This window comes from Myxine glutinosa, chromosome 4 (genome assembly GCF_964187855.1).
Source record: "Myxine glutinosa chromosome 4, kmMyxGlut1.1, whole genome shotgun sequence".
In the NCBI taxonomy this organism is placed as follows: Eukaryota; Metazoa; Chordata; class Myxini; order Myxiniformes; family Myxinidae; genus Myxine; species Myxine glutinosa.
Genome location: NC_136264.1, coordinates 49886020 through 49913754, shown reverse-complemented (window position 1 = coordinate 49913754; position 27735 = coordinate 49886020). Strand labels below are relative to the sequence as shown.

The following is a 27735-nucleotide window of genomic DNA, read 5'->3' as shown; positions in this document are numbered from 1 at the left end:
ATATTGTTGACCTTTTTGTAGAAATAAGCTTTAACATATTTTTGTAAACATTATTACCTCCGCCACCAAAGGTGGATGGAGGTTATGTTTTCACCCCTCTCTGTCTGTTTTTTGTTTGTTTGTTTGTTTGTCTGTGAAAAACATATCTCAAAAGGTTTTGGACGGATTCAGCCGAAATTTGGCGGAGATGTAGCGAATGTGACAAGGACGAAATGATTAGATTTTGGTGAAGATCCGGATTCGGATCCGGCTACTGGAATTTTTCAGTGATTCTTCACCATCGGGAGTCGGCAAATTGAGCACCAGTTCACTGGTAATTCCCTGCGTGTCGCAAGAGGCTACTAACAGGGTTGGCGGCAGGAAGGGCATCCGGCCATAAAACATTGCTTCAAAAAGGGGTCCACGGTGCCCGAAAAAGGCCAACCCCTGCTCTGCGGGGGAAAATGGCCTCCAAAGGTGGTTCTTCTTCTTCACCTTTTGGGAGATAGGGCCAAAAACGATACACAGCAGGATATCTCAAAGATTTGTGGACGGATTTGGACGAAACTTGGTGGAACGGTTGGGTGTCTGACAAGGACGATTCGATTCGATTTTGGTGAAGATCTGAATACGGATTCGGATACGACAATTATTTAATTTCGACGTGATTCTTCACCATTGAGGGATCGGGCAAAAAGCGATATATAACATATTTTAAAAAGTTATGGACGAGTTATGACTAAACTTGGTGGATGAGTTGGTTATGCTACAAGAACAAGCCGATTAGATTTTGGTTCAGGTCCCAATCCAGATCCGGCCTATCAGTGGGATGGAAAATAAACTGTTCAGCCTGGCGGAGGTATGCGCTCTACCGAGTTCCGTTGTAGTTTTGTGGCAGAAGGGCTGGCAGGATAGGGTAGAAGTATCCGCACTCACCTTAGAGATGACTAGCCCGGGTTTAAATTCAATGGCATGATAGGGGCTCAAATTCAAGACCCTAAGGGCCAGCCACATGAACCGTTAAAGCAATACCAGGCTACAGCTTGGAATAATTGAAGCCATTGGTAGGATGGAGGTTATGTTTACAGTAGATTTATTATGAACACCCACGCTTATACTTCTGCATTTGTGGGTGTTTTTTAAGATTATCCAATAGGTCGAGGGAACATATAATGACATGGACACCTTCTGACGCTTATACTTCTGCATTTGTGGGTGTTTTTCTGCATTTGTGGGTACTTCTGCACCCACGCTTATACTTCTGCATTTGTGGGTGTTTTTTAAGATTATCCAATAGGTCGAGGGAACATATAATGACATGGACACCTTCTGACACTTATACTTCTGCATTTGTGGGTGTTTTTCTGCATTTGTGGGTACTTCTGCACCCACGCTTATACTTCTGCATTTGTGGGTGTTTTTTAAGATTATCCAATAGGTCGAGGGAACATATAATGACATGGACACCTTCTGACACTTATACTTCTGCATTTGTGGGTGTTTTTCTGCATTTGTGGGTACTTCTGCACCCACGCTTATACTTCTGCATTTGTGGGTGTTTTTTAAGATTATCCAATAGGTCGAGGGAACATATAATGACATGGACACCTTCTGACGGTCCTTCTCTTCGTCAGATGGGGATTGCGTGTAAATGTCTCATCCACATTCAATTGTCGTACTCAGCAGATAGAAAATGTTCAATCATGAAATTGTCCAAAGAATTTTTCATATGGCCAATAATTATTTTGGCTTTCTATTCACAAAGGATCTCTACTAATTATCCATTCTCCCCTATTAACTAAATCTGATTCCATAGGAATTGTTCTTTAGAGGGCATCCGACTCATCCAGGAGAAGGGCATTTGGGTCAAAGGAAATAAGTAAATAAAGACTTTTGCTCATTCACCATTGACATTTTATGAGCACCAGCCTGATAAGGCCCAAAAACAAAAAGATCCCTGTTTGGATGGATTCTTTAAAGATAATTTTACTTAACATAGTTCAGTAATTCCCTCATTAGGAAGTGCGAGTGGCAGATGTCATCTGATAACCAATGGTGAAATCAGCAAAGGAAAGACCCATAGGGAAGTAACTAAGCCTGTAGAGATTTACGCTTTGAAAAAAAAGGCAATGATTTTGTAAAACAGCCATTTATTGTTTATTAATTTGTTTTTTGTTATCTTCCCCCATCCTTCCCCCATTTTTTTGTTATCTTCCTCATCTCTTATCTTCCCCCATCCAAAACCTTGATCTTTTCTACCCCCGCTAATTTCACCCCAATTCCACTTTTTTGAAATACCAACTTCTGTCCTGGAAGTCCTTGGTGTCCTTGTGCTTTATACTTCTTCCACCCCCCCCCCCCTTCCCACGCCTTCTCCCCCCAAGCCCTCTCCCTCCCACACATCTCCCTACTCTCAAATGTTGTGTGCTCTCAAGTGTTTGTGTGCTTCCCCTTCTCTCCCCATCTTGTCTTCCGCTCCCTCTTTTTATATATTTTGTCTGTCTGGCTGATTTGTTTGTGAAGTAAATGTTCGCTCTTTCACGAGCCTCGATTCAGTATACAAAAAAAACAAAAAAAACCTCAGATGGTGGAGTGTAGGTCTCTCAGGTGTAGAGTGGGTGGGTATGTGCATCATTAACATCAACAAATGATCCAGAGAACTTCAAGTTCTTGAAGAATCTTGAAGTTATTTTAATCCTTCTGATTCCTAAATACCTAATGTGTCATGGGACTGGAAAGATAGCTAGATTTACACACACTCGCCTCTAAGCGGTCCAATGTGGGTTTGAATCCCGACCCAGCTTAAAAGTGTCATTCCGGTGTTTCAGAGAAAGAGAGAGAAAGACAAGAGAAAGACAGAAAAATGAGACAGAGACAAGAGGGAAAGGGCCGGTCCATGGGGACCGATCGGTACTCTGACCATGACCGCGCTGCCGTGACAAATCTGGGCAGCAGGGAAGAGGAAGATTTGGACACAACGTGCGTTGGAGGGGGTACAACCGCCACGAAGAGGCATCCCTGACAGCTGTGTAGCTGTGGTTGTTGTTGTTGTTTGTGTGCTCTAATAAATTCCGTGTCTGTCACACTTTATTCTAAAGGGTTCCTGCTGTCACAGAATAATAAAATCGTCGTCATTTGAACTGCTACATTAACCTCCAAATCTTGGGAAAAAGACCCTTTTTGATTAAACGGACATGATGTTTTACAACTTTAAAAACGCTTTTTCCAAGGAAGTCGATTTTTAACTTTCCAACGGTACCATTACTATTCTACAACAGCAGGAGGCCTTTTAGAACAAAGTGAGACACATTGACTGGATTGTAATCACAGATTTGGTCTTCTGGTTGCATCATCACTAAAGCGTGGCTGTACCACTGATTAAACCTCCCTTGTAGGCCTATATTGGGGGCTTTTTCGACTTTGAGCAGGGTACCAGGATGCAGCTGGCCTACTCTCATAAAAGTTACAATGGGATCTTCAATATCTACAAGCGGGTTGTATTACACAGTACAGCCGTCGTATCGTGCACACCAAAGGATGACGGTGTAGCTCTTTTGTTGCAATACCCTGTCTGTGAAGTTTCGGGATGAAAACGTATCGTCTAGCCTGGAATTGGAATGCCAATGACAACAGTGGCAAATGTGATGTTGAACATTCTGTTGAAAGAAGATGACTCTAATGTAAATGTTATACTCTTTTTTTCTTTTTTTTTGTACACCTCTCCTTTCCTATTCCATCTCCAGGCCTGTCGATGACATGCGCCGAAAGGGAGTACTCAGTTTTCACTCCGTTTGTTTGTTTGTTTGTCTGGGCGATATCTCAGCCATCCTTTGAGCTCGGAAGCTGAAATTTGGGCACACTAGTGAGCAAGTGCTTTGGCAAAAACTATATTTTTGTTTTTTTATTAATCAATTAATTGATTAATTACTTAATTATTACCGATTTATTAAGTACTTGGCGATTTAAATGTTTTTTTTATTTTATTTATTTATTAATTTTTTTATTAAGTACTTGGCGCACCAGCACCAAGTCGTTTGGCGAGAAATCCTTTTCCTTTGCTGCACCTCTGCTCTGGAATGACTTGCCTTCCTCTGTTCGACATGTTGACTCTCTTCCTGCCTTTAAAACCTCCCTCAAAACCTATCTGTTTCACAAGTCTTTCAAAGTCTAAGTCCTGTTTTCCCTTTGGTTTGAGGTGGGACAGAGATCGAGAGTATGTCTGTGTACATGTGCGGGGGAGGGAGGGGAGGAGGAGGGGGAGTACACATCTGTGGGTTTTGAATGGGGAGGGAGAGGAATAGGGCAAGAGTGAAGGTGTGTCTGTTTGTGTGTATGTTTGTGTGTGTGTGTGCGGTGCGTGTGCGTTCGCATGATAATGTAAAGCGCCATGAGGGTAGTTTACTCTGCTTGATGGGGCTATATAAGACTCCTTTATTATTATTATTATTATTATTATTATTATTATTATTATTATTACTTATTTATTTTCTTTCTCATCTAGACAATATCTCAGGCACCTTTTGAGCTAGGAAGCTGATATTCGGACACGACAGTGTCCAAGTGATTTGGCTATAAAGGATATTATCGATTAATCCATTAATCGATTAATTACTCAATTATTCAATCAATTACTTAATTAATTACCTTTTTAAAAGTTACAGATTCTGATGAAACGGTGGTGATTAGGTATTCTATTAGCCAAATGAGTACTTTAATTATTTAACGATTATTAATTTATTTTCATTATTAATCACTTATTTATTTCCTTTCTCATCTGGGCAATATCTCAGGCACCTTTTGATCTAGGAAGCTGATATTTGGACATGACAATGAACAAGTGATTTAGCTATAAAGGATATTTTGACATTGATTAATCAATTAATTGTTTAATTTTTTTCGATTAATTAATTATTTCATTAATTTTCAAAAAATTACAGCTTCGGATGAAACACTGATAGTTTAGGTATGCGATTAGCCAATTGATTTAATTATTTTACGAACACTATTTATTAATTTTAATTACGTAATTAATCAATCAATTATTGTACACCTCTACCTCTCAATACCGTCTCTATGTACTGCACAGCAGAATTGGTTGCCGAAGACGCCCCAGCAATGCCACACGCTGGAGGATATGTTATTCATTTATTCGGCATGGGGGTGGTGTACTTTGAATGTATCTGTACTTGTTTTTTTGTTTGTTTTTTTGAACCAATTTTGAGTGTTGCCAGTGTGGGTTTCTGCATTCATGTTGCCAGATAATTATGTGCAAGAACTTATCGATGTTGAATGATTGCAGTTTTGGTTCTTTTTCCACACTGTCTTTGCTTCTGTTAAAAAAAGGGGAAAACGTTCATGTTGTTGCTCTCCTCAGCTAACAATGTTAATGGAATTCCAGGTGGTAAACACAGCATACACAATATATTGATATCATGTCTAATGTTGTGTGGTGTACTTTGATCTCGTGTACTTTGATGTGTACTTTAATCATCTCGTTGACTCACATGACTTGCCACACTCTGCACGAAGATGCCGGTGGTGTCATGATGAGTGACTGCACCGAGCACCGCGGAACGTGGTGCTTGGACAACACTCGGCAACGGCAGCGAGAGCGGAATGATGGGATTGCATCACCTGGTCAAAAACAACTTATGGTTATAGAAGCACATTCTCTTGAAGAATTTGTATTTACAATGGTTTATCATTTATATCACGATATATAATCATTATATTTGATTACATTTGTAATAAATATTGTTACGTTTGTGGGGGGTAGGCAATGATTATCTTAGAGCCAGGCAGAAGTGTATAGAGCACCATGCTCTGAATGTTGTGTAGCCATCTTGATGTACATAAGTCAGGCCGGATGTCACGCAAGTGAATCATTGTTCCCATCACAAGGAGTGGGGTTATGTTAATTAGTTAGGGATTAATGGTAAATCCCCCTGTATATAAATGGCCTCTGTTATTTTTCCTCTGTTCCTTACGATAATGCAGCACACACACAAGCTAAGACACTGCACATTAATAACACAAAATAAAAGCAACCGGAACCGGGACATTGAACCACCGCTGATACCACCGTCGGGTGATCACAAAAGCAGGTATGTCCGTGAGTCCAAGTCCCCGGAGAGCAGTGATTGGTTAGGATGGTCGAGCAACGGTGAGATGGGACAGGCTGGCTGGAGCAGGCACGGGGGGCGTCGGATGACGTCAGAGCCTTGAGTACAAAGGAGTTGGAGGGCCGACATTTTCTCTCTCGGTTTCTGGATCTGAAAGTGAAAGGGTGCCGATAAGTTCTTGCGTTGGGACACTCTCTTGCGCAAGGGTGATTCATTGTGAGCAGACATGGACATTTGTCTCTCTCTTTGTGCTCTTGCGTGGGGACATTGATAGCGAACGGTCAAGATTTAGTAATGCTTGCATTGGAACATTGGTGCCGTGCAGTCCCAGTTGTGCTCTCGCATGTGGGCCGTCTTCACGAGCCCGTGAACATTTTATAGTGCTCTTGCACCAGGGACATTGGAGGTCTCGACGATCGTGAGGACGAGCATGGCTGGAGTAACCAAACGGGCATGGCCTGCTCACTTTCACACACAGAACCAGGAGTGAGTCGACTGCACATGGAAGCCTGTTTCCCACGCACAAACTGCGCGTCCTGGGCCTGTGTTTTTCCCACGTGAGGACAGAGGGTCTGTGACGATCCTGGACGATCAAGGGGACCAGAGTTAAGTCACAATTACACATTTTTATTTTCACTTTTATTGTTCCCTTTGTCTGTATACGAGTCTGTGTGGGGGTACTCCATTTAGGAATTTTAGTTTTGTCGTGCATTATTTGGCTACCAGCATTTCTTCAATAAAGCCGGTATTTTTGTACATTGAATTCTGTGTCGGCTTGAATTGATAATTATCCCAGATTCGAGGATGTCCGGTGGGACCCGTGAAGGTAAGAGCTTCACCCTCCCCCATGCGCATATTAACTCCGCCATTGTTGACTGAACGCCTCGGAGTGTTAAGCTCGATCGGCAATCCGTCCGAGACAGGTCTTTATCGGCTACGGACGCGACAATATAATCAATACAATTCTTACTCAATTTGATGTATATGCATTAAGTGCAACGAAATTGATGAAAATTCACCAATTTCTTCAGGTATTTCCTTGATATTCATACACACTTATCCCATCGTTGTCGTAAAGCTGACTGTGTATAAATCTTTAGGATGGGTGGGTACTGGGTACACAACAATTTCAGGTCACATCTTGATCATTCTTAAACTAAATGCCACTCAGATGTCATTTGAGTGGTGCAAGTAAAGTACCGTGCTTAGACTGCGGTTTGAAATTGATCCAGGTTTCGTCACATGTCCCAATCTTCTAAAATTTCATCAAGTGTCCCAATATTCTAAAATCTCATCACATATCCCAATGAAGAAATCGTCTCTCTTCCTCCAATTGTATTCCAGATGCCTTGTTGTAATCAGTAGATACATTAGTTGCCTTTAAACCAAATGTGTTTCTTTACATACTTTCAGTTGACACAGTGGCTTCGGAAAGTATTCACGCCCCTTGACTTATTTCAAATTTTGTTGTTGCAGCCTGACTTTAAAATAGATTCAATTGAGATTTTTTGTCACGGATGTACACATAATACCCCATAATGTCAAAGTGTTCAACTGTATCAACAAAACAAAACAAAACAATTTTCTTTTTTTACAAAATAATTCAAGACGAAAAGCTGAAATGTCTTGAGTCAATACGTATTCAACCCCTTTGTTATACTTATGACACTCCAAGTTGAGGTCAGGTGCATCCAATTTCCTTTGATCATCCTTGAAATGTCTCTACAACTTGATTGGAGTCCACCTGTGGCCAATGCAATTGATTGGACACTATTTAGAAAGAAAGACGCCGTTCTATATAACGTTTCACAGTTGACAGTGAATGGCATTGCTGAAACTCTACCAGAAGTCCAAGGAACTGTCCGTAGAACTCCGAGATATAATTGTGAGGAGGCATAAATCTGGGGGAAGGGTATAAAACGATTTTTAGAGTGTTGAAAGTTCGCAAGAACGGTGAGCTCCATCATTAGGAAATGGAAAGGATATAGAACCACCCAGACTCTTCCTAGAGCTGGCTGTCCGACCAAACTGAGCAACCGGGCAAGAAGGATCTTGGTCAGGGAGGTGACCAAGAACCCAATGACCACTCTGACAGAACTACAGAGTTCCTTGGCTGAGATGGGAGAACCTGCCAGAAGGATAACAATCTCTGCAGCATTTCACAAATCTCGGCTTTATGGGAGAGTGTCCAGATGGAAGCCACTCCTGGGAAAAAGGCACATGACAGTATGCCTGGAGCATGTGGAAGACAGAGAGCATGAGCACAAGATTCTGTGGTCTGATGAGACGAAAATTGAACTCTTTCGCCTGAATGCAAAGCACTACGTCTGACGGAAACTGAGCACAGCTGATCACCCATCTAACACCATCCCTACCATGAAGCATGGTGGTGGCAGTATCATGCTATGGGGATGCTTTTCAGCGGCAGGGACTGGGAGACTTGTAAGGATAGAGGGAACAATGAATGGAGCCAAATACAGTCAAATCCTTGAGGAGAATCTGCTACAAAGTGCAAAAGGACTGTCCTGTTGGAATGTAAATTTTTGCCACAGTCTATGACCCCAAGCATATAGCCAAAGCAACACTGGAATGGCTTCAGAACAAGAACATGAAAGTTCTTGAGTGGCCCTGGCTAGCCCAGACATGAATCCCATTGAGAATCTGTGGAAAGACTTGAAGAGAGAGGGAGAGAGGGGGAGTGAGTAAGAAGGAGAGAGACAGAGAGAGGGAGAAAGATAATGAGGGGGAGAGAGAGGGAGAGATAGAGAGAGAGAAAGAGAGATAGATAGGGAGATGAATGAAAATTTATGTATAATAAAATGCACAATATCAAAAATATACCTAAATACTGAGTGGAACCCTAAACATGATGAACAATGGAAAATGGAAGTGGGTGCCTCACTGCAAATAAACGCTTAAGACAATTTAGAGACTCGGTAGGCACCCTCGGGAGGCACCCTCGGTAGAGCTTAAGGCACCCTGAACAATCTGACTTAAACATGTGATTTACTGCTCCATTATGCAGTGAATCACATGGGGCCCCTTTATTAGTCCCCTACCGGTGTACACCGTAGGGGACTATAGGTTTGCACTCCGTCCCTCCGTCTGTCAGTCTGTCAGTCTGTCCGTCCGTCCGTCCGTCACGCAATGAACTGTTTTCCGGACTTTTTTTCTAAACTCTTAACGCTAATGATTTCAAACTTGGTACATGGTTTCCTCATGATAAGTTACAGAGCAAGTTCGAACTTCATGACGTTTCGATCATTTTTGACAAAGTTATGGCACTTTGAACTTTGGGAATTTCCCCAACAGTTTTCCGGACTATAATTTGGAGTGCGGTAAGTCATAATACTGTCCTCTATGACAGTGCTACCCAATGCCGGTAGGGGACATGTATTGCAGCGCAATACTCAGAATGCTTGTTTATCTTGGGCTCCCCTTTATATGCAGGGTGGGTCAAAAGTTTGGAGCTAGATAGGATTTGGATGGTTCGACACCATAATTGATTTTTACCTTATTTATTATTTTAAAGTGCTGATAGGATGGCCTAGACGTAAACACACTTGGCTCTAAGCCGTCTAGCCTATAGTTCAAAGTCCCACCAAGCTATAAACTGTCATCCCAGTGTTTCACAGGCAGGGTGATTCATTAATGTGTGTGCCGACCCCCGGCTGGACATTAAACTGGGTGTCCTATCTGCTGGCATTATTTGGTGGATGTTAAAGATCCTACGGTATCCTTTGTGAAGAAGAGGTGAGCCAGAGCTGGCAGCTTTGTTGGACATTTTAAACATCACTAGCACCCTGAACAAATTCCAAGTTTCTGCCCTGAGATAGCAAAAAGATAGGAGAGGGATAGCAAACCACACAACATGACCCTTGCCAAGAAACTACCTTGGCAGCACTGAAGCTCTATAACAGGGTATATATAATATACATATATATATATACAGTCACGTGAAAAAGTAAGTACACCCCATGTAAAGTTTTGACTTTTTCAACATATTTCAACATACAGCTATTTGATCTTCATTTCAACAACATTGATATATAAAGGTGATATAATATAACAAATATCATGAAACATTTACATTTTGTAGTCCATTGTATAATTTAAACAAACATAAATGCAAATTTCGCATGTGGAAAAAGTAAGTACACCCCTACATTTATCACGACTTCAAATACATAAAATTAGAATCAGGTGCACCAGCTCAGGTGCAAATGATTAGAACATCGTTAGAGAGGATCTTGGAGGAACCTGTCTTATTTAAACCTCAGACATTTAGTTTGGTTTGCTCTTTGTTGTTGGAGTGTGCGGCGTCACCATGCCTAGATCAAAAGAGCTCTCTGAGGCCTTGAGAAAGAAGGTTATAGATGCCGACGAGTCTGGGAAGGGATTTTAAAAGATCTCCAAACAATTTGAAATCAATCATTCGACTGTCCGGAAGATCATCTACAAGTGGAGAAGATTCCAAACAACTGCTAATTTGTTCAGGCAAGGCCGCCCCAGCAAGTTCAGCCCGAGAGCAGACCACAAGATGCTGAAGGAAGTCTCTAAGAATCCCAGAATGTCATCACGGGACCTACAGGTAGCTCTTGCCACTGTTGATGTCAAAGTGCACGAGTCTACCATTAGAAAGAGGCTGCACAAATTTGATCTACATGGGAGGTGTGCCAGGAGGAAACCTTTGCTGTACAGAAAGAACATCAGGGCAAGATTAAAGTTTGCCAATGAACACCTCGGCAAAGACCAGCACTTCTGGAACAATGTGCTCTGGACAGATGAGTCAAAGGTAGAGCTATTTGGCCACAGTACCAGAAGACATGTTTGGCGAAAACTAAAGACAGCATTTGACCACAAGAACCTGATACCAACTGTAAAGCATGGTGGTGGAAATATTATGGTTTGGGGCAGCTTTGCTGCATCAGGACCTGGGCAGCTCAACATTGTAGAATCCACTATGAATTCTTCATTGTACCAGAGGGTGTTTGAGGATAATATGAGGCCATCTGTCGGAAGTTGAAACTCAACCGAAGGTTGACCTTGCAACATGACAATGACCCTAAACATACCAGTAAATCCACCAAGGAATGGCTGAAAAGAAAGAAATGGAGGGTTCTGGAATGGCCAAGTCAAGGCCCGGATCTAAATCCCATCGAGATGTTGTGAGGGGATTTGAAACGAGCTGTGCATGCAAGAAACCCCTCAAACATCGCACAGCTGAAAGAATTCTGCATGGAGGAGTGGGCAAAAATTTCTCCCAGTCGATGTCAGAGACTGGTAGACAGTTAAAAGAAACGCCAACTTGAGGTTGTTTCTGCCAAAGGGGGCAATACCACCTATTAGAGCCAAGGGTGTACTTACTTCTTCACGTGACTGTATATATATATATATATATATAATTATATATGTATATATTTCATTAAATTAATTACCCCTTATTTTCTTATTTTTTTTCCAGATAAGTGATGACAACAAAATTAACAAAAGATGAGAGTGAAGCTTGTTTTGATGAGGGGAAGGAAGGCTAGGCTCTTCAAACCGAACAGTTGCTGCCTGCAAGTTAATGGTCAACAATTTTTTGTCTTTCTTTGAATTGTTTTTGAAAGCTTTTTTTTTTGTCCGTACATTTTCATTTTGAACTTTTATACAATATTAGGGGGCAGGAGGGATTTTCCCGGCAGTGGTTTTGGACGCGTTGGACATTGAAAAGCTATGGAGTTACTGGCCTCATGGTGGTAAGCTTTTACCCCTAGGCCCGCGGCAGCACTGCCCGATGTCACATTCCAATATACACTTTATAGCGGTCTTTAGTGGACTCAAAACGGTCCACAAGGCCAAGGCGTGGTACCTTAAAACCTTGCCCAGATTCTAAAGTATCTGCACCCAAACTTTGGGGCTTCCAGGTGTTACGGCTGAGTCGTGAAAGCGTAACAAAAAAACGCACAAACACTTGGACTTATTTTTAAGATTAACCCTGTGGCTGCTGACTTTTGTGATTAAAAGTGGCGTTATCCATTACCTTTTAAATAAAGATCTAAGAAAAACTTACATGCTGATAGAAACTTGCAACCAAGGAGAGAAGTTCATTGCACTAATGATTTGGAGATCACAATGATGACACCAAAATGAAAACCACACACCCTCAGTGGAGAAGAAATCAACTGGGTTGGACAGTTTAATATTCTTACCTGAACCCTGTGGCTTGGAACCCAGGTACAAATCCCATACACCATGTGTGTTAATTTCCGATTGTTACCTTCACCACCGAAGGTGGATGGAGGTTATGTTTTCACCCCTGTCTGTGAACAAGATATTTCAAAAAGTTGTGGACGGATTCAGACAAAACTTGGTGGACAGGTTGTGCGGGTGACAAAGACGAATCGATTAGTTTTTGGTTTCGGTCAGATGCAGACATGACCCATCAGTGGGATACAAACCGTAAACTGTTCAGGGTGGTGGAGGTAGGCTCTAGCGAGTGTCGTTCTTGTAATTCCTGCTAAACTGGTACTGCCACATTGATGCTTCTCAAGTCTTTGCCATGTGGACAATATCCTTAATGAGTCTGAGACTACAACACAAAATTCAATTGGCTTTCTCCATGGGAATGCCATGATATTTTGGCATTTTCATCAGGAAGGAAACAAACAAGGACTAAAATTTGCAACTGAATTGAAGGGCTTTCTTTTGAGGAAAATGGGAAATGGCAGTGGGGGTTGGTGGTTTGCGGGGGAGGGGTCAAGGCTCCCAACATAATACTTTTGATTTATTACACCATAATGGAATCTTTCTGGTCTCGGTAGTTTCACAAAGTACAGAAGTGAATGGGCATTGCAAGCATATGGTATTGCTGATTATCTGCAACCAGTTTGTTGGAAGCAATGAATATCTGACTCTTCTGAACAATGTATTTTGTACAGAATATATGTAGGATTCCTTTTTATTTCTTTTTTTTTTTTTTTTTGGTATGCAAGATCGAGGCTCGTGTAAGAGCTAACATCAATCACAAAAAAGAAAAATGGACACACAAAACATAATATAAAGGGAGTGGGAGACAAGATGGGGAGAGAGAGGGAAGCACATAACTACAACAGCAGAGAACAGGGACATCGGGAGATCTGTGGGAGGGAGAGGGCTTGGGGGAGGAGGCATGGGAAAGGGGGGGGGGGGGAGGGAGGGGGAGGTATAAAACATATGGACACTGCTAGGACTTCCAGGAAACAAATCGGTATTTCAAAAAAGTGGATCTGGGGTGAATTAACGGTGGAAGAAAAGATCAAGGTTTTGGATGGGGGAAGATAAGAGATGGAGGTGAACAGCTGTTTTAAAGACCTGGAGGAAGGAGTGGGAATGAAGAGAGTGGGGGAGTTTGTTCCAGAGGTGGGAGAAAAGAGGAAGGAAGGAGTGAAGGTGAGCAGAGAGTCTTGATTTTGGCAGTTCAACCATAAGAGGGTTGCAGGCAGATCTTGTGCGTCCTGCAGGAATATTTGGGGGACAGAGCACAGAGAGAGCTGGGGGAGCAAGGCCGGAGAGGAGTCGGTAGAAGACAGAAAGACCACAAACCTGCCTGCGGTGAATGAGTGAAAGGCCCTCACAATCGGCTTCATCGCGGGAGATTGCAATGATTCTGAAAGCTTTGGTTTCAACAGAGTGAAGCCGAGCTAGGTGTGAGGCATGAGCACCAGCCTAGAGGGGAGAGCAGCACTCCATAAAGCTGCGGATGAAAGCTTTCCATGTGGTGAGAAGCTCAGTAGTGTCAAGAAAAGGACTTCGCACGACGGAGGATGCCCAGTCGGCGACTGGCTTTGGAGGCCAGATTTGAAATGTATTTTTCCCAGGAAAGATCATGGCAGATAGTGAGACCCAAAAGCTTGAGTGACAGAACTTCTTGGAGAGGATTGTTGAGAAAGTAGATGGGAGGGTTGTCCAGTCGGTCTTTTCGGAGAGACAAAATGAGAGTGTGAGATTTGTCAGGATTGAAAGACATGTTCCACTTGTTTGACCAGTCTGTGATTTTGTCCAGGTCTGCAGAGAGTGAGGAGGCTGCAGGCTGCCGATCTGAGGGATGAGGAATGGAGCAGCAGAGAGTGGAATCATCAGCAAGGAGGTAGAGAGGATTTGCCAGAGAGTCAGAGAGATCATTGATGAATACCAGAAAAAGCACATGGCCCAGAACACCACCTTGGGGTACTCCAGCAATTGTTCAGAACTCAAACAAATTGTTCAGAAAATCAATTGATGTTGTCAGCATCACAAAGGATATGGTGTGCAAGTTTGGAAGGATGTGTGGGGAGGAGCGAGAGTGTGGAGAATGGAGTATATATACTTTGTAATGACCCTCACACATAAATGAAAGCTCAATTTTACATTTTATCGTTTTTTCTCAATTAACACTTGAATACGTACGAATTCATTGCTGTAAGGATAGGCACTCACTTCATCGAGAGAAGTTGAAATCTGTTTGTGTGTGTGTGTGTGTGTGTGTGTGTGTGTGTATATATATGTGTGCGTATATGTGTTTATGTATATGTGTATATGTGTGTATGTGTGTATGTGTATAGATGTGTGTGTGTGTGTGTTTATAAATGTGTATATGTGTGTATGTGTATATGTGTGTGTGTGTGTTTATATATGTGTATATGTGTGTATGTGTATATGTGTGTGTTTATATATGTGTGCATGTGTATATGTGTGTATGTGTATCTGTGTGTATATGTGTGTATGTGTATATGTGTGTGTTTATATATGTGTGTATGTGTGTATGTGTATATGTGTGTATGTGTATCTGTGTGTATGTGTATCTGTGTGTATGTGTATGTGTGTGTGTTTATATATGTGTATATGTGTGCATGTGTATATGTGTGTATGTGTATCTGTGTGTATATGTGTGTATGTGTATGTGTGTATGTGTGTATGTGTATATGTGTGTGTTTATATTTGTGTATATGTGTGTATGTGTATCTGTGTGTATGTGTATCTGTGTGTATATGTGTGTGTATGTGTGTATATGAGTGTATGTGTATATGTGTGTCTGTGTATATGTGTGTATGTGTATGTATGTGTGTTTATATATGTGTGTACGTGTGTGTGTGTTTATATATGTGTGTATATGTGTATGGGTATATGTGTATATATGTGTGTATGTGTCATGTGTGTGTTAAATGATTGTGAAGTCACAGAGTCACACCTCTGTCTAGTATTATTCCTCAAATGCTGATGACACAGGGGCTATGTTGACCAGGGACAGGTCATGCTGCAAGCATTCTTCTCCATTGGCCTTCAGTCCATCTACTGATACCTTACCCCTCCCTCTAACGGTCTCACCCCCTCACCCTCATACAAATGTTTTTAGGCATATATCTTTATATTGAATAAATTTTAAATTGAAACATTGGTGTATTTTTGCAAAGAAAGAAAAAAAACAACATTGATGTGTATTGACCTTACTACATGCACCAAAAATAAAGGTACCTTTTCAAATCAAGTAAATTCACCAGGTGTTCAGTTCAGGTAGCATATACTATTTAAGGCCTCATTATGTGGTTGGACTGTCATGAGTAGTTTTGCATGTTTGCTATCTTATCTTTATTCAGTTAGGACAAATTGGCAAGCATGCCATACACATATTACAGGTTGTTTGTTAGTTGTAATTGGTTTGTTGTTATCATACACATACACCGTCATTGGCTCGTTACCATGTACAATGCTAAAACCTGACCACAATTAGGCAATCACATGTACAGGGTGTTTCTAAAGTTCAGAATCATAGGGATGTTTGCTTTCATATTTTATTCTAATAATTGCTCAAATTTGCGAGCCACTGACATGCATACATATATCAATTCTTGTATGTAGGTTTCATTGAATGTTTCTTAACATTGACATATCAATTTTAGCACATTCGTTTATTATTTCATTCATTATATCTTTAATAGTATGTGGTTTCATAGTATAAACCACTGATTTCCAGTGTTCCAAAAGAAAAAAGGTCAAGTGGCGTTAAACCTGGACTACGTGGGGGGCGTTAAATTCTATCTTGTTAAATTCAAGGGGCGTTAAATTATATCTCGTTAAATTCAAGGGGCGTTATATTCTATCTTGTTAAATTCAAGGGGCGTTAAATTCTATCTTGTTAAATTCAAGGGGCGTTAAATTATATCTCGTTAAATTCAATCTCGTTAAATTATATCTCGTTAAATTCAAGGGGCGTTAAATTCTATCTCATTAAATTCTATCTCGTTAAATTCTATCTCATTAAATTCTATCTCGTTAAATTCTATCTCGTTAAATTCTATCTCGTTAAATTCTATCTCGTTAAATTCAAGGGGCGTTAAATTCTATCTCGTTAAATTCAAGGGGCGTTAAATTCTAGCTCGTTAAATTCAAGCGGCGTTAAATTCTATCTCGTTAAATTCAAGGGGCGTTAAATTCTATCTCATTAAATTCAAGTGGCGTTAAATTCTATCTCGTTAAATTCAAGGGGCGTTAAATTCTATCTCGTTAAATTCAAGTGGCGTTAAATTCTATCTCGTTAAATTCAAGGGGCGTTAAATTCTATCTCGTTAAATTCAAGTGGCGTTAAATTCTATCTCGTTAAATTCAAGGGGTGTTAAATTATATCGGTCCATGATGTCCTATCCACCTCAAAGCCAGCGTCTCAAAAATTAGAGAGTTCATAGAACACCTTACCCCACACAGACCTGACAACAAGGACATGGGCGGGGTCTACCAGCAGTACATTTGATTGGTTGTGATGATGTAAAATGCTGTAATATTTTGTCCAAGTACTGCTGAACAGAAGGCTTTTGAAAGTGTCAAAAAGTTGATTTGTGTTCCACAGTGTTCAAATATGTGATTAAATTTAAATAAATTAAAGATTAAAAAAAAATTGGGAAATTTTCTTTCATAAGTTTACCTCTGTTGATGCAACGTCTTTTACACCACCTCATTTAACACATTACATTAGTTCATGTCTGTTGTTTGTGTCCTTTATGACATCTTTAAAAACATGAGATTTCCTGTGTTTGGAATGATTGTCAATTTTATTTGACTGCTAGACAGGCAGACTGAATAATAAATAAAAATCCTTACTCCGCTACGTATGTGCGACAAATTCAGGACGAATTCAGAATGCCTCGCACACGTGGTGTCGCTGAATTGAAATCAAAAATATTTCTTATGATTCCAGACATTTTGAAACACACTGTACATTGTTCAAGCCAGAGCAGTGAGCACCCTCCATATTTTAGAAGCTAACAGCATGATTGCACATTGTTCAAGCCTGAGCATTGATCATGAGGAGTTACATGTGATGATAGCTGCACTGCACTGCTAAAGCAATTAATTATTGCTTATAGTCATGATATGCTATGCTTTCATTATCTACATAGCCATAAGATACGAGCTCACATACACACGGTATACATTTGTTGTAACTTTCCCTACACAGTTTAGAGTTCAGAATTTTGACATGCTCAAAGTACACCTCTCTTGACACCTTCACGCAGTGCTTGGGAATGTAGTTGGAGGTATTCCAACAGACAGGGTTATACAATAACCCAGACAGGTACTACCTTCCAATAACCCAGAACCTTCCTTTGATGTGTACTCTGGATGGCTCGATTTATTTTCCTGTGCACACTCGAATTGAGTGTGAAGCAAGATGCAAACAAAGATGGAGGATGTTTCATAAAAAAGCAACCCTATTAAATTTATGTGAAATTTTTACTTTTTAATTAAATTCATTTTTCTTTTGCAGGTTTGTATGACGCATCATGTGGAGGAAAAACTGCGAACATCAGAGAGTTGTATCGACAATTGAACAACAAGTGAAGCAAAAACTAACATTCAATGATAAACAACTTTGTGTGATGTGTGAATGGTTTGGGGGAAAAATGAGTCGGGATGTAAATTTTCTGAGTAATGTGTGGTTTTCTGACAAGGCCCACTTTCTTTAAAGTGGTCATGTTAACTCTAAAAACGTGTTTTGGGGCTCTAGTTCTCCTGATGAAGTTATTGAATTGAAGTTAATCCCTCCTGATGAAGTGAGTGCACTGCATGGGTTGCCATAAGCAATCTGTTTCAAGAGGAAGAAGGGAAATCAGTAACCGTAACCACTGAAGGTACTTGAAAGTTATCCAGAAGTTCCGGGTTGCATCAGCGACAAAACGCCACATTGACAGGGCTGTGCAATGGTTTCAGCAAGATGGGGCCACACCTCACACTTCCAACAGTTCGATACAGTGGCAACAACAGAAATTCAGTGATGGAATAATCTCCAAAAGGACAGGTGTTTAATGGGCATCCCATTCTCCGGACCTCAACCCACCTGACTTCTATCTTTGGTGTTACCTGAAGGATAGACCGTACCAGACCTCAGACTATTGACGACCTCAAAAATGCAATTTCCACCAACATCAAAGCACCCACAATCAAGAAATAGGGACAGTTTGGAGAAACTTTTTATCCCATATTTTTTTTCATTGGCACCGCGGTTTATATTATGGGTGCATATTATGTGCATCCATCTGAGCTATCAATTTAGCAATAAGTTGGAAACTCAGGATTGTTTCTTGATTATTATTTTTTGTATTAGTGACTGTCCCTATTCACCCGTAAAACGGGGTGAATAGGGACAGCCATAAAAATCCTATTTATTCCTATTTAACCCATATATGGGGTTAATAGGGACTATAAGTTGCTTTTTAAAAAAAACAAGAGAACACTTTCAACCCAAATATCAACAAATCAGTATGGTTATCAATTTTCAGCGAAAAAAGTTTCCCAACTTTTTTTTTCAGTTTGTGTCCCTATTCACCTTGCTGTCCCTATTCACCCCATTTCACGGTACCTTAAAACCCTTATATACCAATTTTTATGCTTCCTGCATAAACATCTTTATCGTCTTTATCATATTTATTCGTCAGGAACATCTTTGTGATATTTTGTCACATATCCGCCCAACTATCAGGAACACAGCCGAGTTAGTGCCAACTTCACCAGGAGGATCCACTTGTGCCTTGTCCTTCACCAGGAGGATTTATAACATGTTTTATGAATTAATTTTTGATTGTTACTTTATTTTACACTAGCAGGTGTTGCCCGGTGCTGTTCTAATCCTGTTTGGGATTTTGAAGAAATCAATTAATTTTGTTTTATTCTATTTTTTTTTGTGGATGTCTAAAACACTTCCCAACACCCACCCACTATGGAATGTGGTCAGGGATCATTTAATATGACCTTACACATACCTACAAAGTAGTAGCACTATAGAGCAATTTTTTTAATCCCCCCAAAAATTGTATTTGTTTGGAAAAAAATTCAAAAAAGAAAAATATATAAAAACAACTTTGGGTTGCATTTTTGAAATACCCGCATTTAATGAAGAAATATAATACTTAATATATGATATCAGAAAACTCGGTGTCATAAGTTCTACTTCAATGAATCATTAATCGGTTTAAAAAATAAATCATTTATTTCCTTCAGCAGGTAATACAACCGGTACACCACACCTTGTTTTGTATTCGTATCTTAAGACCGGAGGCAGCTAAAGAACAGGTTTTACCACCTAGTATTTCACAGCAAGAACCATTTTTCTGGGCTGACATAATAGTTCAGAGGAATCTAATTTGAGTTATCTAGCTTGGGTTTCATTTTAGGCTATAAACTGCCATATTGATGAATTGCATCAATGACTATCAACAGACCTTCGGAGGGGAGGTTAACAAACGGTTAACCTGTTTGCTAGATCCCAGGGTGCCTTGCGAAAGGTTTTAGCTATTGTGTGCTGCTAGCTTGATTAAAGTTAAAATTGCTGCTCCATTCTAGATCTACAGGGATATTGCGTCAGCAACATGGCTGCGCCCCCATAAATGATGCAACTGGCAGCCCGGTGCTGTTTTCACAGGTGTCTCCTTACCCTCTCCTTGAGTGTGCAGCACCTGCCTGCACATTGTATCTACGCCCTCTTAAAAGGAATGTTTGACCTTTGAAGCAACAACTTGCAAAAAAAAGCAGCAGGATGACATTTTATAGTCAGGCTGGGAATCAGATCCGAAAGAGAGATCCCAAAAGCCTGTATATGCCACGTTTTTCTAGGGGAAGCATGTGACCTGGTTAGTACAGTATATAATGCTGGAGGCACTATTCCTGTTCCTGTGTTTCTTTCTTGAGTGGCATCCATGGACTGCCATTTTGCTACAATTCCAACAAATGTGCTATCTATCAGAGCAATAATACATACATTCAGAGGGCTCATTAAAAGCAGCCTATCTCATCTTCTTTCACGAGATAACATGTCAATACTGAGCTCCAGTTTACCAAAAAGTCAAACATCACCGAAAATCTTTCCGTCTTCTACCGACTCCTCTCCGGCCTTGCTCCCCCAGCTCTCTCTGGGCTCTGTCCCCCAAAATATTCCTACAGGTCGCACAAGATCTGCCTGCAACCCTCTTATGGTTAAACTGCCAAAATCAAGACTCTCTGCTCACCTTCACTCTTTCATTCCTCTTTTCTCCCGCCTCTGGAACAAACTCCCTCACTCTCTTCAATCCCACTTCTCCCTCCAGGTCTTTAAAACAGCTGTTCACCACCATCTCTTATCTTCCCCCATCCAAAACCTTGATCTTTTATACCCCCGGTAATTTCACCCCAGATCCACCTTTTTGAAATTCCAACTTCTTTCCTGGAAGTCCTTGCAGTGTCCATATGTTTTATACCTCTCCCACCTCCCCCCAAGCCCCCTCCCTCCCACAGATCTCCTGATGTCCCTGCTCTCAAATGTTGTGTTTGTGTCCTTCCCCCTCTCCCTCCCACAGATCTCCCGATGTCCCTGCTCTCAAATGTTGTGTTTGTGTCCTTCCCCCTCTCTCCCCATCTTGTCTACCGCTCCCCATATTTTGTGTTTTATGTGTCGGTTTGACTTTTTCTTTGATTAATGTTAGCTCTTTCACGAGCCTAGAACTTGTATACAAAAAAAAGGGTGACATCGGAACTTATCTTCCCCCATCCCAAACCTTGATATTTTCTACCCCCGTTAATTCACCCCAGATCCACTTTTTTTAAATACCGACTTCTTTCCTGGAAGTCCTAGCAGTGTCCATGTGTTTTTTTTTTTAACCTCTCCCACCTTCCCATGCCTCCTCCCCCCAAGCCCTCTCCCTCCCACAGATCTCCCAATGTCCCTGCTCTCCATCTTGTTCTCCCGCTCCCTTTATCATGTTTTATGTTTTATGTGTCAGTTTGTCTTTTTTGTGATCAATGTTAGCTCTTACACGACCCTCAACCTTGTATACAAATATATATATATATATATATATATATATATATATATATATATATATATATATATATATATATATATATATATATATATATATATATATATATATGAAATCTATGAAACAACTTACTCTGAGCTAATGAAGCTTTGTATAGATTTATGCACTAAATCTCAAACTTGAGATATGCAAGCTGATCATTAAGTATGTGGGCTAATAGTAGTCAAAGCAGCAATGGAGGGCAGAAGAGGGCTTACCGGGAAGGACCGAAGAGAAAATGAGGCAGAGAAGGAGCAGAGTGCTGGCGAGGCGTGGTGCCGCTGCCATGGTTGGAGTCTGGCTGGTGGGTCACACTGAGCATCGTTTCGTTTATATTTTCACCGTAGGTGTGGTTGAACAGCTATGGGCATGGACAACAACCCAGAATAGGAAACATACCCACCTCCAGCGTGGGAGTAGTGAGGCTGCGGGAAATCCCCAAAGGAGGGGAAGTTTAACACCCAACACTAAACAAAACGAGGTGGTGTAACTTGTTTTAAAAAGTTGTTTACAAAAGCTGCTGTTGGTGCAATAAATTTTCCATATTGTAAACTGTGGTTACCTTTGATTAAAATAAATACATCATTAAGACATTGTTTATTTGGCATGTGCTACAAATGAATACATTCAGTGCCAATACACAAATGGCATTGATAAATGGAGGGAATTTTATGCTGGATCTTTCAGAGTGCATCTTCCCAGCATGATTCTGACTCGGCAAGATCTTGGAAATACATCGCTGAGCAATGTGTTACTATTCTGTACTACATTTACAGTAACATGTTCATTTTGCCAATTTTTAACCAAACAATTTCACAAACATATTGGTCCCAAAATTCTTCAAACTTTTGCTACTGCAAAGTGGATCTCATCATGTCACCACGTTTAGTGGATGTCATGAAAAGTAGAAAGAAATAAGAACAATGAATATTGACTATATGCGGAAAAAATATTTATAGCAGTGATGGAAATGAGTTTTGTGTCGTGTAGTATTTTGGTACCCTTCCTAAATTGCCCTGAGGGCATTATAGTCAGGTTCACTATGTTTTTTCGTTCAAAATCATGGTAGATTAGCAAACCTATACATTTTTGAAAACGTTATTACATGGAAAATCTGAAAATCAATGTTTACATTTGCCAATTCCGACCAATTCGATTAGACCAATTCGACCATTCGACCAATTCGACCATTCGACCAATCGACCAATTCGATTTGCCAATCAATTTGACCGACCTTTGCTTGTGTGGAACGGACTGTGAAAACGATGCGGACTATATTGTCGGATACGACACACAGGACAGTGATGACGAACTCTAAATGGCATATTCTGTAATCGTGTATGTTTGATGCCATTGACTGCCTGTGTATATTTTGTCATTGACTGCCTGCGTAGACGTGAAGTTATACTGACTGCATGTGTATATATGATTTTGCTGACTGCCTGTGTATGTTTGGTGATATGAATTATTGTGACACATTTTGATGTTATTAACTGCCTGTACAAAATGATAACATGTATTTGATTATGCAACTTATCGTGAATATAAAGACAGTATTTTGCAATTCAAAACCTTTGATTCGTGTCTTACCATTCCCCATAGCACTAATTTGATACTTTCATTGGATTCCTTGTCCCTGAAAATATAGGTTTAGTGTATTTTAAAAAGTTTTTAGGGTAATTAGAGGCAGAAATAGAACAAAATATGTATTTTACAGTGGCCATTTTGAAAATCCAAAATGGCCGCCATACAGGTATCTCTCCAAATGTAAACATTGATTTTTAGTTTCCTTATGCTATAACCTTTCCAAAAATGTATAGGTTTGCTAATCTACCATGATTTTGAACGAAATACAATTTATTGACATAGTGAACCTGACTATTAAGAGACACAAAAATGTGGACTGGACCCACATGAAGCCAAAATAAGATGGGGGCAGGCAGATAATTTTCTAGCTGGGTTTTTTGACAATATATATATATATATATATATATATATATTTAACAAGCAGGGGGGTAGGATGATATCGCCGCCATAAGTTTCTGCATTTATTAGAATGGCCGATCAGTCTGATTATTGAGGAGATATCATGGATGCACCTGTCGCAAACATAAATCTGTCCGTTAGTTGTACCAATATTTCTCCTTTTGGCCCATTAACTTGTTTCATCCATCATGTCATTCTAGTTTGCATTTTTGCTTATTGGTGAAGAGCCTGCCTCCATGAGCTGCGGTTCTTTGCGGGCTCTTCCAAGCTGCCTCTCTCGATACGGAGATTGTCCACATCTCTTTTTAGGACATCCTTGTATTGGAACTTTGTTGGCTTTGTTGGCTTCGTTAGCCTGGCGTTGGCTTAGCGGTTAGGGTGCCGGCTTGGGATCCTAGGATCCTGGGTTTGAATCCCGGTCGATCGCTGAATTAACACCAGGGGGGTTGACTCAGCCTGTCATACTTCCGAGGTCGTAACACCAGGGGGGTTGACTCAGCCTGTCATCCTTCCGAGGTCGTAACACCAGGGGGGTTGACTCAGCCTGTCATCCTTCCGACGTCGGCAAATTGAGTACCAGCTTGCTGGGATGAATGATCCCGGTGTGTACCCCGGCTTAGAATAGGTACACCGTATCCCTGCGCATCGCAAGAGGCGACAAAGGGTTGGCGTCAGGAAGGGCATCCGGCCATAAAAACATTGCCTCAAACAGGGAACCATGATTGTCATGGGGCCGGCAAGGCTAACCCCCGCTCCAGCAGGGAGAAATGGCGTTAAAACGATCATTCATTCATTTTATTCTTGTAATGGAACTTTGGTTGCAAAATTGGTCCTCATACATTTTGGAGCCCACCATACAGGACGTCCTTTGGAATATATCCATCATTCAATGATGGGTGTAACCAACCCATCATTGGCGTCTTTTCCTTATGAGTACATATTTAGAGGTAACATATTAGATTTCTCAGGAACAGTGATGCTTGGAATTTTGTCAAACCACTTCACTGGGAGGACGTGATGAAGACAGCGAAGGTGGTAAATGTTATGTTGTAGCTCTGACTCGAAATTGTCCAAGTGTCACTGGCGCACAGTAGCCTAACATGTCAAGGCCGCAGCCTTCACACACACCTTCTCGATCATGACTACCAATCTCTTGTTGGCCCAGACATTTTTTCAGGCTCCTAAAACTATCAGAACTCCTGGACTCTGTGTCCTTCTCTCCTGACAAGGTGGAGAAGTTTTTGACAAACCTCAACTCTGATTCTGCAACTGGACCAGACGGCATCATCCCACGGGTCCTAAAATCCTGCTCTGCCGCTCTATCTCACCCTCTCTCTGTTCTCTTCACCCTCTCTTTTGCTCAAGGTCATCTGCCAGCATCTTGGAAATCAGCAAACATTACCGCTTTACACAAAAAGGTGCTAAAACAGATCCTTGCAACTACAGACCAATCAGCCTGCTCCAAATTATCAGCAAAGTCATGGAATACATCATTGTTTCGGATATCAAATCCTTCTTCTTCTCCAATGGCTTGATCTCCGATCATCAATTTGGATTCAGACCAGGTCATTCTACTCTGGACATGCTGCTTCTGCTGTCTCAACAATGGATGGAGGTCCTCAATGCCAAACAGGAAATCAGAGCTGTCTCCCTTGACATATCACGTGCCTTCGATACGGTCTGGAACACAGCTCTGCTCACCAAACTCTTCTCCTATGGTATCCATGGAAATCTCCACGCATAGCTTGCGGACTTCCTCTCTGGTCATAGTCAACGTGTGGCCCTGAATGGATTTCTCTCATCTCCCCTCCTGTTCTGGCTGGAGTTCCCCAAGGTAGTGTTCTGGGCCCTGTGCTATTTCTGGTCTTCATCAATGATCTCTCTGACTCTCTGGAAAATCCTCTCTTTCTCTTTGCTGATGACTCCACTCTCTGCCGCTCCATTCCTCATCCCTCAGATCGGCAGCCTGCAGCCTCCACACTCTCTGCAGACCTGCACAAAATCACAGTCTGGTCAAAGAAGTGGAACATGTCTTTCAATCCTGACAAATCTCACATTCTTACTATGTCTCTCCAAAAAGACCGATTGAAAAACCCTCCCATCCACTTTCTCAACAATCCTCTCCAACAAGTTCTGTTGCTCAAGCTTTTGGCTCTCACTATCTGCCATGATATTTCTTGGGAAAACCACATTTCCAAGCTGGCCTCCAAAGCCAGTCGCCGACTGGGCATCCTCCGTCGTGCGAAGTCCTTCCTTGGCACACCTGAGCTCCTCACCACATACAAGGCTTTCATCCGCAGCTCTATGGAATACTGTTCCCCCCTCTGGGCCAGTGCTCCTGCCTCACACTTAGCTCGGCTTCACGCTGTTGAAACCAAAGCTTTCAGAATCATTGGAATCTCCCGCGATGAAGCTAACTCCGAGGGCCTTTCACTCACTCACCGCAGGCAGGTTGGTGGTCTTTCTGTCTTCCACCGACACCTCTCCGGCCTTGCCCCCCCAGCTCTCTCTGTGCTCTGTCCCACTAATATTCCTGCAGGTCGCACAAGATCTGCGAGCAACTGTCTTATGGTTAAATTGCCAAAATCTAGGCTCTCTGCTCACCTTCACTCTTTCATTCCCCTTTTCTCCCGCCTCTGGAACAAACTCCCCCACTCCCTTCAATCCCACTCCTCCCTCCAGGTCTTTAAAACAGCTGTTCACCACCATCTCTTATCTTCCCCCATCCAAAACCTTGATCATTTCTACCCCTGCTAATTCACCCCAGATCCACTTTTTTGAAATTCCAACTTCTTTCCTGGAAGTCCTTGCAGTGTCCATATGTTTTATACCCCTCCCACCTCCCCCCAAGCCCTCTCCCTCCCACAGTTCTCTCGATGTCCCTGCTCTCAAATGTTGTGTTTGTGTCCTTCCCCCCCTCTCCCCATCTTGTCTACCGCTCCCCATATTTTGTGTTTTGTGTGTCGGTTTGACTTTTTGTGTGATTAATGTTCGCTCTTTCAGTTTTAACAATGTTTTTCAGTTTTAAACTTTAACAATGCAAGTGCTGATTTTTGCATCTAGTAAGACATTGCCAGTTACTATTGAACTAAGGTAGCAGAAGGCATCTCCTACATTGAGCCTCCTACCATAAATACAGATGTGAGGGGCTTGCACCACACCTTGTGCCATTACTGCAGTTTTCTTCCAACGAATGGTTTCATCAAATATTTGAAAGCAGCTGAAAAGTCATTACACCCAGCTCGAAGCTCTTGCTCGGTGGGTGCACTGAAGGTGGGATCGTCATGAAATAGAAGCTCATGGGCAAGAACGTTCTGCACCCTTGACTTGGCACACAGTCTTGCACAATATTCCAACAAATCTCAAGCAGGACATCCCAGTGGGATACTCTGAGCAGTCTAGCCTGGGTTTGAATCTCGGCCCAGCTATAAACAATCATTGTGATGTTTCACAAACGGAACTCGGTAGAGAGCATACTTCTGCCAGGCTGAACAGTTTACGTTTTGTATCCCACTGATGGGCCTCATCTGGATCAGGACCTGAACAAAAATGTCATTGGCTTGTTCTTGACCCGTATTCGGATCTTCACCAAAATCGAATCATTTCGGCCTTGTCACACACCCGACCTGCCCACCAAATTTCGCCCGAATCCGTTCACAACTTTTTGAGTTATCCCGTTCACAAACAAATAAACAGACAGACAGGCAGGCAGGGGTGAAAACATAACCTCCATCCACCTTCGGTGGCGAAGGTAAACAGAGCATGGAGCATGTGCATGGAGCTGATACATGGACAACATTCATGGCAAAAGTTGGACATCCAGGAATAGAGCTGCTGTGTTAGAAACGCCAAGAGAAAGGGTCGATGGGAAATGGAGCATGCAGTCATGTTGCTTTGACTGAGCGTTTCAAATTGTTGTTAGGAAAAAAAAAAATTGGAATATAAATCTGCTTATTTTGTCTAGGTGTTAGTTCCAACCCACTGCACATACATCCCATCCTTGTCTTGTGACAGACTGATCATATGTCACAAGAGCCAGTCTTAGTTCTTTTGTGTGTCCCAGTTCTGAAAGACTTAATTTTGGGACGATCTGACATGGGGATATATTTTGTTGAGATTGCAAACGTTTTTCAGTTTCAGTGTAGAGCTGACTGTGAGAACTGTCTGCAGGAATTGACATGCATACAGTACCTTGAGAAAGTATTCACACCCCTTGACTTTTTCACATTTTGTGGTGTTACAGCCTGAATTTAAAGTGATTTAAATTGAGATTTTTTGTCACCAATCTACAAATAATACCCCATAATGTCAGTGAAATTATTTTT

At 41.4% G+C, this 27735-nt stretch overlaps 1 protein-coding gene and 1 long non-coding RNA gene across 3 annotated transcripts in view; one reads left to right on the top strand and one right to left on the bottom strand.

The window, feature by feature from the left end:
* Window positions 1-21912, bottom strand: part of LOC137429675 (uncharacterized) — a 26734-nt gene extending 4822 nt beyond the window's left edge. Inside the window, exons 1-2 of one of the 2 annotated variants that reach the window (XM_068119796.2) lie at window positions 21643-21912; window positions 5484-5613 (exon numbers count right to left, since the gene is read on the bottom strand). In XM_068119796.2, coding sequence (XP_067975897.2) covers window positions 5484-5613; window positions 21643-21712 — 200 coding nt within the window. In that variant the 5' untranslated portion in view covers window positions 21713-21912. The remainder of the gene's footprint in view (window positions 1-5483; window positions 5614-21642) is intronic. The other variant, XM_068119797.2, reaches the window with a different exon arrangement.
* LOC144891704 (uncharacterized) overlaps window positions 1-27735 on the top strand; it is a 1032708-nt gene that overhangs the window by 206901 nt on the left and 798072 nt on the right. The window lies entirely within an intron of this gene.